The sequence below is a fragment of the Leptonychotes weddellii genome, chromosome 2 (genome assembly GCF_054177405.1).
Source record: "Leptonychotes weddellii isolate Sample4059 chromosome 2, ASM5417740v2, whole genome shotgun sequence".
NCBI lineage: Eukaryota > Metazoa > Chordata > Mammalia > Carnivora > Phocidae > Leptonychotes > Leptonychotes weddellii.
Genome location: NC_138370.1, coordinates 25,475,910 through 25,487,333, shown reverse-complemented (window position 1 = coordinate 25,487,333; position 11,424 = coordinate 25,475,910). Strand labels below are relative to the sequence as shown.

Genomic DNA, 11,424 nt, shown 5'->3' with positions numbered 1-11,424 from the left:
CCGAAGGCAGTCGCTTAACCAACTGAGCCACCCAGGCGCCCTACATTTCTTATCCAACTCATCAACTGATAGACATTTAGGTTCTTACGATATCTTTGGGTATTGTAAATAATGCTGCAATGAATGCAGGGGTGCATACCATTAACCCTTCAACAACATGGGTTTGAATTGTATGGATCCACTTATATGTGAATTTTTTTTTTCAATAAATAAAGTGCAGTACTGTAAATGTATTTTCTTTTCCTTGGGATTTTTAACATTTTTTTTCTAGCTTAGTTTATGATAAGAATACAGTATATAATACATACACCAAAAATGTATGGGGTGGGGGTTGGTGTGCCCCTAACTCCCACATTGTTCAAGAGTCAACTGTATATATATACATATTTTTTTTGAGTTAGTTTTTCATTTTCTTCAGATAAATACCAAGAAGTGGAATTACTGCATCATATGGCAGTTCTATTTTTTAATTTTTTGAGGAATCTCCATACTGTTTTCCATAGTGGTGTGCCAGTTTGCATTCCCACCAGCAGTGCACAGGGGGTCTTTTTTTCTCCAGATCCTAACCAACGCTTGTTATTTTTTGTCTGATTCTGGCCTTTCTGACTAGTGTGAGGTGATATCTCATTGTGGTTTTGATTTTTATTTCCCCAGTGATTAGTGATGTTGAACATTTTTTCATGTTTCCGACATTTTTTTCATGTTGGCCATCTGGATGTCTTCTTTGGAAAACTGTCTATTCAGGTCCTCTGCCCATTTTTAATTGGATTGTTTGGTTTTTTTGGTGTTGAGTTGTATTAAGTTCTTCATATATTTTAGATATTAACCCCTTATTAGATATATCTTTTGCAAATATCTTTTGCGTTCACTAGGTTGCCTTTTTGTTTTGTTGATGGTTTCCTTTGCTATGCAAAGCTTTTTATTTTGATATAGTCCCAATCCTTTATTTTCTGCTTTTGTTTCCCTTGCCTCAGGAGGCATCTCCATAAATATGTTGCTAAGGTCAATGTCCAAGAGATTGCTGCTTATCTTTTCTTTCAGGAGTTTTATGGTTTTGGATCTCATATTTAGGTCTTTACTCCATTTCAAATTTATTTTTTGGTATGATGTAGGTAAGCAGTCCAGCTTCATTGTTTTGTATGTAGCTGTCCAGTTTATCCAACACTATGTATTGAAACAACTGTCTTTGCCCCATGTTATATTCTTGCCTTCTTTGTCATAAATTAATTGACCATATAGGAGTGGGGCTTATTTCTGGGCTCTCTATCCTGTTCTATTGATCTCTGTGGCTATTTTTATGCTAGTACCATACTGTTTTGATTACTATGGTCTTATGTCTTGAAATCTGGGATTGTGATACCTCCAGTTTTGTTCTTCTCAAGATTGCTTTGGCTACTCCAGGTCTTTTGTGGTTCCACACGAATTTTGGGGTGGGTGGATGTGTAGTAGTATATAATTGTTGTGTTAATCTGCATTTCTCTGATGACTAAAGAAGTTAAGCATCTTTTCACATACTTACTGGCCAGATTCCTCTTTGATGAAGTGCGTGCTGTATAAGTCTTTGGTCCCTTCTTTCCCAGAGGAGATTTTTATTAGGATGCTTTTTCAATTCTTTCTTACCACATTATAGGCATTCTTGGCTATATTCTGGATATGAATTCTTTCTTAAATAAATCTATTGCAAATATTTTCTACTCTGGATTGTTTTCCCTTCTAGCAATAGTGTCTTTGGTGAACAGAATTTAGTTTCAATGATATCCAATTTATCAATCTTTTCCTTTGTGTTTGGTGTTCCTTGAAGTTGATACCATTATTATCATCAACTGGTTTTTACAGAGAAGTTAATTGAGGTGCTTGGCACTGGAACTCTCGGGGCCAGGACTACAGTGAGGCAGGCCTAGGGCAGCGATGACTCAGGTTCCTACAAGTGTGCCCAGCATTTACATGGCTCAGTCAGTGTCTCCTCATATTTTGAGCCCTGGATGCCTCACTTGCCTCAACCTAGGCCTGGCCCTACCAAGGTCTTGAATTACCTCCCTACGTGTATCACCTTCCTGCAGGCTAGAGCAAAATAATTCTACTTGGGTTCTCCGAATTTGGAATTCAGTAGCCTGAAGTAAGTTTCATTTTACTGGCAAATGATCATCCTGCTCAGTCTACCAAACACGGTACCCGGTGAAAGGTACCCAGGTCTCTGCTCTGCTTACCATGTTCTCAGTTTTCCTGAATAGGTGACTGAATTTGCTTCAGTCTTCTCAGAGTTTGAGACGCAGAAAGTGTCCCACGACTGACTTAAGAGAATTTCAGGAGCTTCCCAGGAACTTTCAAGAAATGTGGGGGCTCGCGTGTGAGGGGAGGAACAGATGCTCCCGGGAACCCCTGTGGACTGGATTCTAAGCCCGGCACCGGCGAAAACCTGGATCAAGGATCGCTGGGCCTGGGCGCGCGAAGAGTCATCCCCCCTTTCCCAAACCTCCTTTCCGAGTCTTCGCCCCAGCTCGGGCAGGGTGCAAACTGAAAGTGGAAAACCGCGGGGCTGCCGGCCGCCGAACGAGCCTCCTACCCCGAGACAAGGTGAGTGGGAGGCACTGGGTCTTTTCTGGCTGGAGTGATACTTGGTGGGGACAGGGTCTTGATGCCCACAAATCAAAGGAGACTTCCTGGTGCGCACGGAAGCTGGGAAGCCGCCCGCCGGACTCGCAGCCGCAGGACACCTCCTCTTTGTGCCCAGAAGGGAGTGTGTGCCAGAGAAAGACGGAGTTGTGCGCGGAAAAAGAAGCCAAGTCTGTTTTGGGAAACCTTGGGCAGCGCTTTCCAGAGACCGCCTGAGATTTAAAACTATCAGGGGCTGGAAAAGCACAGGTGGGAGGCCGGTGACGCGCCAGAGCCGCAGGAGCCCGGGGAAGGCCCGCGGGTCCCCGCCGCCGGCAACTGGGGGGATTTCACGTCCCTCCCCTTTGCCACGATCCTCCCAGCCCCGCCAGTTCCAGAGCCTCACTCTGCCAGGTTGTGTTGAGAATTGCATCCTTCTTCCCCACATTTTCTCTGAGAATCACTTGTTGCTGGAATTGTGTGCAGAAGTGGTAGGGATTCTGACTGCCCAGCTATAGTGGGCATTGCGTATTTCATGGAGAAAATGCCCTGGGGGGAGCCCCAAGACCGGCAGGCTTTCGTTATCCATATGCAATCCATTTCTTCGGTATTTTTCACCCGATTAGCGCCCTCATTTTGTGTAAGATGTAGAAATAACATCGATGTGATTTTCATTTTCTGGGCATCTTTTAATGATTCTTGAATATGTAGCAAATGTCACGCAAAAGGACTGTTTTCCTTAACATCACACCTCCCAACAGACTGCCCCCCTACTCGCTGCCACATTTCCCTAAAATGCGTGCGGTGACTTGGCTGGTTCATTTCATTTGCGGAGTGCTTGCGCTCTGGCTGGGTGTATGGCAAGTTGGTCTTCAGGACCTCATTCTCCTTGTATGCCCTTCCTTCCCTCCATATGAGACAACCCAGAAGCTCATGACCAATCTTGGGCTTGCTCGTGATGTCACACTACAACTAGGGCATTGTTTCTGGCCCACCCCGCGATCTCTCAAAGGGAGGGGGCTTTCAGGTGGGTCCCAGCTCTCCGCATCGGATAAGCAACCCAGGTATTTGCACACTAAAGTGGCAGACCCACCAATCTAGAAGCACCTTCACCTCAATTTCACAACTTTCTCCTGCTGTCTGCAAGCCACAAGCACTGTCCTAGCGTCAGAGGTTCATTAAGGTCAGCTCCATCTTTGATACTGCTGTAGTAACTCTTCCTTTGCGGGCTGCCTGCTAGATGGCAGTGTGTAACAGTGAATTAAATACACAGCCTTAACTGTTACTGTCACTATGGCTCATCTTTTATTCTTCACTTAAAAGAACTGTTTATCCTACAAACAGTACATTAAAAAAATTAAAACTAGGGTTAAATTTTGAAAATAAAGAACAAGAACATAGTTTGGACAAACAATAATGTTATTCCAGATGTGTAAGTATTGCTCAGATGCAGACATTTCCAACCCATGTTTAAATGCTTTCTAAATGTGGAATGTAAAGTGTTGATTTCAGTGGGAATGCAATACCTAATTCAATTACCAGCATTTCCCGATAAACATTATAGTGTTTCTTTTTTTTTTTTAAGATTTTGTTTATTTATTTGACAGAGAGAGAGAGACAGCGAGAGAGGGAACACAAGCAGGGGGAGTGGGAGAGGGAGAAGCAGGCTTCCCTCGGAGCAGGGAGCCCGATGCAGGGCTCGATCCCAGGACCCTGGGACCATGACCTGAGCCGAAGGCAGACGCTTAACGACTGAGCCACCCAGGCGCCCCCATTATAGTGTTTCTGAACATGGGTTGTTAAACATTAAAAAAAAAATATATGTCTGTCTTTATTTACAGTGTTTTTAAGGTATTTATTTCTTTGAGAATAAAATTTGAGTTTTCAAAAGTTAATGCTGAATTACTAAAAAGGAGAATGAAGATAAAGTAACCCTAAACTTGTTATATAGAAATATTTCTTTATATTTACAGAACTATTGGTTTATGATGACTCAGACTATCTTAATGACTGTCTCTTTACTTGATTGGTCTTTCTTCCGTGGAGAGTTTTTGCTCCTGGACACTCTTTGTGGGATCAGAGAGCTTCATTTTGGGATGAAGCCCCTGGTCCAGCCCTTTGTCTTTGGGCATGTGGAATGTTAGCCACATTGTGTTGGTGTTATTTAACGGGTGCCTCACTCATGATTACATAAATGATCAAAGCAGATGAGGGATTTCAATTCACATCTTTTGCCGGGTAGGAAGATTGTTACATCGTAACCAATAAACTCTTCTTCGAGAAAGAACAGTTACTAAGAAGACCTTCCAAGGAGAAAGATTGAGAAAGTCTTGCTCTTCGGAAGCTAAGTTCTTGGTGTAATACAGAATCTTCACAATTTTGTGCCCTCACCTTTATTTAAAAAAACCTATTCCCTTTGAATGCTTCTATTTGAGGCTTCATGTCAGTCTTTTCTGTTTTTTGCTTTTTTTTTGGTCTGGAAATGTTTTAAGTTAGTTTCTTCATTAAGTAGCACCACTAAATGAAGTTATATTAATACTACATAATTTGAATGCTTCAGCATGTCCAGAATTTAAGTGTTAAGAATGACATAACCTTTGGTTCTACAATAGAGATGTGAAGGTCTCGGGCTGCAAATTCTCCCCCACTCCCCACCATTAATCACCAGCCTGGCCTCACATGACTGCCAGTATCCCTTCATCTCTCCTTATTTATCTGTCTTACCTGAAATGTGTGCTTGGTGGAAGAGGATGACCTTCCCAGATAGAAATCTTCAACCCTAAGCACTCTAGTAAAAATAAATGCTTAGCAAAATATGAAGTCTTTTTAAAAAGAGCGAGGAAAGCGAACACCAATAAATGTCAATAAAGAAAATTGGATGAAAGTGGAAATGAACCACCATGCCATGTTCGCCATATGCCCAAGGAACAGGCACAGGCACTAAGGAAGTTTTCTGCAAATTAAGAGTATGTCAACTTTTTAATGTTCGACAAGTGTTTTATATGCATCCAATAAAGCAACTTCAGAAAGTTTCCTGAAATCTGCCAGCTTCCTGCATTCTTTCCACTGCTGTGATAGAAACAAGCACAATGATATGGACCTAGATCTCCCAACTTGGCATTGGGAGGGGTAAGGCTGGCCAAAGCAGGTGGCCTGGAGAGTCTAGGAGAATGGCTGGGCTAGTGAAGGAGGTGTGGATGTGCTAGGTAAGGACTAGAGCACAGAACAGGAAGCTACACTCCAGGAAGAGTCGGAACAAAGGCTGTGTGTGGAGGAAGCTGGAGAAGCAGGGTAGGGTACAGGGAGTCTTGTTTTCGGAGCTAATGCATTTGATCTTAATCTTGAAATCTGTGGGAAACCGTTGATGGATCGTAATCAGAGGAGAGAGATCCAGTTTACATCCCAGAAACAACTCTACAGTCAAGTGGAGAGTGCAAAGGGTCAGACTGGTAGGAACACCAGTTGTTAGGCTTTTGGAGAAACCAAATAGGAATGAAAGAGGAGTGTTGATGAGGACAAGTAGTTGAAGGGAGTGGTTGAAAAGCTCCTGGAGAGTTGTCCAAAGGCCCTTAGACCTTCCCACCAGCCTGCCATCATCTGTCTTTCTCAGGACAGTCCTGTTTAAGGGATATTGTGAGGATTTATACATTATAAAATGAAAACATACTTTGGGGGAGTCAAACCTACTTGAGAAATTACACCTTAGTGGGTATAATTTAAGCTTGGTAATTAGATACATTCCTTTTAAAGACTCTCCCTGGTCTAACCTTAAGCTCTGTTTAGACAGTCAGTCGCTTATTAACTCAATTGACCCACCAATGACTAGGGGAGAGATGATCAAAAGAGCCTACCCAGAGTTCCCAGCCTCTGCCTCACCTCTTCCCCTTGCCATGGGGACAGGAAGGGAGAGACAGAGACACATAAAGTGTCAGGGTCAGAAAACCCCATGCGTCTCCCAGGGTTACCTTCTCATTTTATACTCAGAGATGCAGGGCAGAAATCATCTTCTGAGTCCCATTTCTGAGACCCTTAACCTATACCTTGGACTGGCACTGCGAGGCTGAAATTTGAAGCTGGCATCCTCAGACTGCTAATGTGCTCTAAGATCCCTCCTCTGTCCATTTTAATTCAAAACAAGGTGGAGAAATTTGAAATTATTTTAGGGTGAAGGTATTGCTGGTTTTGATGGACTAGTGCTTGCAGGAGTGTGAGCTAGTCACGCTCAGCTTCAGATCCCGCTCTGGGCAGCAGATGGCCAGCCCCAGGCAGTGCACACAAGCTGAAAAATGCATTTCAGAAGCTCAGCTCTAGGGTCAAGAGGGTTGGTTAGCGAGCGTCCGTTTCAGATGTTACCTACCATGGTTGTCTGAACAAGCACACATTGCTTCATCCGGGAATGGAGTGTTCTGGGGCACCTTCTTGGCGGACTCTGAGATTCACCCTGCGGGCAGTGATGAAACAGAAGGGAGCTTTCCTCCTGGAGCCCCATTGCATGGTGCTTACTGACTTTTGCCACGCTCTCTCCAAGTCCATCTGTCCCACCAGTGGGGCCACTGGTGACTGGATGACAAGCTCCTGGGTAATTGATACCACATATTAGATTGATGTGCCCCAAGGTCTGGTTGATAGCTGCATGCTATAAATTGTAGTACCATCTACACTAACCGGCTCTGTTCTTTAGAATAGTGGTGGGCATTTAACCACAGCTCAGTCCCTGAGACCTCACTATACCTCTGGCTTTGTGGGTATAAGCTAAATTGAGATTCTTTGGATGAAAGGGAATTTGTAACCTTAAATTCCTCTGTCATAGTTCATACAGCCATGTCAAGACTTAAAAAGGCCCTACCTAGGACAGACCCTAGGACAGCATTGTGATAGCTGTAAAAATACCCCGAACTATATCTTCCCATTCTCACCCTATCTTTTTTTTTTAAGATTTTTTTTTTAAAATTTTTTTTTTTTATTTGTGAGAGAGAGAAAGAGAGACAGAGAGCATGAGAGGGAGGAGGGTCAGAGGGAGAAGCAGACTCCCTGCTGAGTAGGGAGCCCGATGCGGGACTCGATCCCGGGACTCCAGGATCATGACCTGAGCCGAAGGCAGTCGCTTAACCAACTGAGCCACCCAGGCGCCCCTCTCACCCTATCTTTTGTTTTCCTTTATTACTGACCCTCTTTGACTCCTAACAAGTGGTCCTATTTCCTCCATCTCTTTTCTTTCCCATGAGCCTGAAGAGAGGTGACCTGATTTCTAGACCCACTTCAACCTATAGAAACTATGATCTTGGGCAAATCACTTAAACTCGCTGAGGCTTGGTTTCCTTATTTGTGGAAACTAAGAATAAAATCTACCTTGCTTACTTTACAAAGTGGTTATCAATAAGATTGAGTGGAGTGATAGATGTTAAAATCTTCTGAAGAAGATAGAGTTTTATACCCACTTAAGGTGGTAATAATTCATTACCTAATCTGGGTTACATTAATTCTAGCTATAATAAATAGCCTTTGCATATAAAACAGAAATTGGATCATCTTCCTGTAATGCAAGGGAAAGAAATAATGACAGTGAACGTTTAGTCTTTATTGTGATGAAACCGAAGCTTACAAAGATTTAGTAACTTGTCCAAATTTATATTATGTGTAAATGACAGAGCCAGGATTGAAACCCTAAGTGCTAGCTCCACATTTTAGGTAGTTCATAGCTACTAACATCAACTGAGTAGAGGGAAGGCAATTTTCAGGTTCTTACAGATTTTTGTTACTATTTTCTCTGGTATACCGGCCGACCGAGAGCGATTTTATACAGATTTTTTTCTCTGATGAAGGCAAATAATCTGTGTTAGTATTATTGGGTGGGAATTTTATAGTCTTAGTGTTAAAAAATATACAAGAATGCATGAACCTCAGAGTCTAATTAGTTTCTGGTTGTAGTCCTTATAAAGTTGTAGTGTTGGATAAATTAATCTACTTTTTTCAAATTGGGTTTTCTCATCCTTAAAAATGAGGACAGCAATTTTTCCTTCATAGAGTTGTGGGAGGATTGAATGATCTCATGCAAGCTGAACACTTAGGAAGGGCCTCGCTTACAATAGGTCACTCAACAAATATTAGTGATCTCCTTTACTTTGGCAAAGTGAGCGTGTCTCCTTTTGAAGTTCCAGTGGATGGGGCGGCAACATACTTTATATGATTCAGCTTCGTTTTACACTTAAAAGTATAATAAAAATTATAATGAATATTTATTTATTTTTATTTTTATTTTTTTTAAAGATTTTATTTATTTATTTGAGAGACAGAGAATGAGAGAGAACACATGAGAGGGGATAGGGTCAGAGGGCAAAGCAGACTCCCTGCTGAGCAGGGAGCCCGATGCGGGACTCGATCCAGGGACTCCAGGATCATGACCTGAGCCGAAGGCAGTCGCTTAACCAACTGAGCCACCCAGGCGCCCTATAATGAATATTTAAAAATAAGATAGCAAATAGTTATTGGACATTTATGTACCACACTCTGAATAAGTAATCTTTAGTAATCTCATCTCATATAATTCTCAATAACTTCCTGATTAGGCACCCTTATTATCTACATTTTGGAAATCGAGATATTGAGAGGCTAGGTTAAACCAGCTGGGAGTTGAGATTTGAATCCTGGCAGGCTGACTCTAGAGCTGTTCTCTTAGTTACTGTGGATTGCAAGAGTTCCATGGGGAAAAGAGGAAAAACACATAATCGGTGATTTCTGAAACCAAGAGTCATTTTGTTGCTGAAGGACTTACCCTGGACTTAAAGTAAATCAAGGTAGATGCACGGGAGGGGAGTACACCTTTAAGGCTAATGTTTTTAACCAGAATTCTACATCATTTTTATATTTCTAATTATACCTTTAATGCTGTATCTGGGAGATGTACAATCAGATCTTAGAACCAGATATTTGGGGTACTATAAAACAGGTTCAAGAATGTTGATCCTTGCTCTGTTCTGAAACTCCACAGGGTCATTTGACCGAGACATTTGACTGCACAGAGCCCTGGGAATAAAAGGCATTGTTTGGAACTCTTTAGTTCATTTTTAAAACTTTTTGAAAAGATCATACATTTCAGACAGATGGAAATCTTATTTCAGAACTTCCAGAGAATCGTATTGTTCACACACCCCGCTGCTTTGTTACACTTGCCATAAAAGACTGAATAAATATATCAATAACCAGAATTCCTTATGTTGTGGCGGAAGTTGTTTTCCTTAGGGAAAATTTGCGTCAGTTGATCATGATCTATTTTCAAACCAAGCCTGAACTTTTATTTGTTTTCTCCTTAAATTTTACAGGAGTGGGTGGATAATTTTGGGAATTTTTTTTTTCATTTTTATTTTTAGAGAGAGGGAGAGAACACACACGGGGGAGGTAGACTCTGTGCTCAGTGTGGAGCCCAACACAGGGCTTGGTCTCACAACCCTGAGATGGTGACCTGAGCTGAAACCAAGAGTCAGAAGCTTAACCAACCAAGCCACCCAGGTTCCCCAATCATGGTAATTTCTATTCCACTTTTCTACGCCTTTGAAACCTAAGTAGAAGAAAATGAATACATGTACGTGACTTGTGGAATTCAATCTTCTGATGGCAGAGAAAATTAAGTGGAAACAGATTTTTAGACTCAGGACCTAATTGTAGACCTGTCGCAGTCCTCTAATGGGCTGTGTGACCTTGACCAAGTCACTTTACCTCTCTGATTTTGGTTTCCTTATCTAGGAGTGAGGTATCTCAGATCTCAAAGGTTCCTTTTAGTTTTAAAGTGTGAGGTTTCTATGTGATAACCCTGAAAGACTACATTTATTAAATCTTCTGCACTATGGCTAAAAAATTATTCATTTGTTACAGAATTTTTTGATGCCTTCTGGTTTGAAGAATCTCCAGCTGCTCTGTTGATAGCTTAAGAAGACTGCATACTGTTCCCGCTCGATGCCAAGCCAGGACCTTGCAGAACCTGGGATCTCAGTCCTTCATGGAAACCAGGTCCCAGCAGGAATGACAGTGGAAGAAATTTGTACCCAGATGGTTCCTCCACGTGAAGTTGTCTTGGGCTGTGGGGCGACTCGAGAACACCTGGTAACCAGGCTAGCCCTCTGTCAGTCACCCAGGGCCGGGCAGCATGGTGTGGATTCAGAGGAGGAAGCTTTTGGCATCTTGCCTATGCATCTCAGCCTCCGTCTTTCTGCTTGTCACACTCCAGGTAGCAAGAATTTGGGTTGCTTAGTGTCGATTGCTGAGCCATTCCAACCTTCCCGCCCTCAACCCACCCCTGTTCTCTCCAAGTACTTTACTTTTTGCTTAATCTCTCAGGATTGGGGAGTTTTCTGTCTAAGGCAGGGGAAATACTCTTTTTGTCAATAGATAAAACTGAGGTTTAGTGAGTGGGTGTGTCAGGTAGAGACAAAATCAGTGAGTAGGGGGTCAATTTATGACTCTTGTAGGGTCCTGGTTCTAGAAAAAGAGAAAGTAGAGCTCCGTCTGTCTTACTGGGTCAAATGTAGATGGATTTCTCAAAGCCCCCTATCACGGTGACTTGTGAAAGATGGCATTCTTGAAGAAGCCGTGTGTATTCTAAGAATAAGCACATCCATTCTGTGGAACACAAGCATCCGCATTAATACATTTGTCATTCTTTTTTTTTTTTTTTAAAGATTTTATTTATTTATTCGACAGAGAGAGAGAGATTACAAGTAGGTAGACAGGCAGGCAGAGGGAGAGGGAGAAGCAGACTGCCCCCTGAGCAGGGAGCCCGATGAGGACTCGATCTCAGGATCCTGGGATCATGACCTGAGCCGAAGGCAGATGCTTAAC

General features: G+C 42.4%; 1 protein-coding gene across 5 annotated transcripts in view; it reads left to right on the top strand.

The window, feature by feature from the left end:
* The first annotated feature begins 2,034 nt into the window (after window positions 1–2,034).
* POFUT3 (protein O-fucosyltransferase 3) overlaps window positions 2,035–11,424 on the top strand; it is a 73,905-nt gene continuing 64,515 nt past the window's right edge. The window contains exons 1-3 of one of the 5 annotated variants that reach the window (XM_081808939.1): window positions 2,035–2,574; window positions 9,960–10,112; window positions 10,462–10,689. In XM_081808939.1, the coding sequence (XP_081665065.1) occupies window positions 10,543–10,689 (147 nt within the window). In that variant the 5' untranslated portion in view covers window positions 2,035–2,574; window positions 9,960–10,112; window positions 10,462–10,542. Of the gene's footprint in view, window positions 2,575–2,715; window positions 2,863–9,959; window positions 10,113–10,461; window positions 10,814–11,424 lie in introns of those variants that run through there. The other 4 variants (XM_081808949.1, XM_081808932.1, XM_006748119.3 and 1 more) reach the window with 4 other exon arrangements.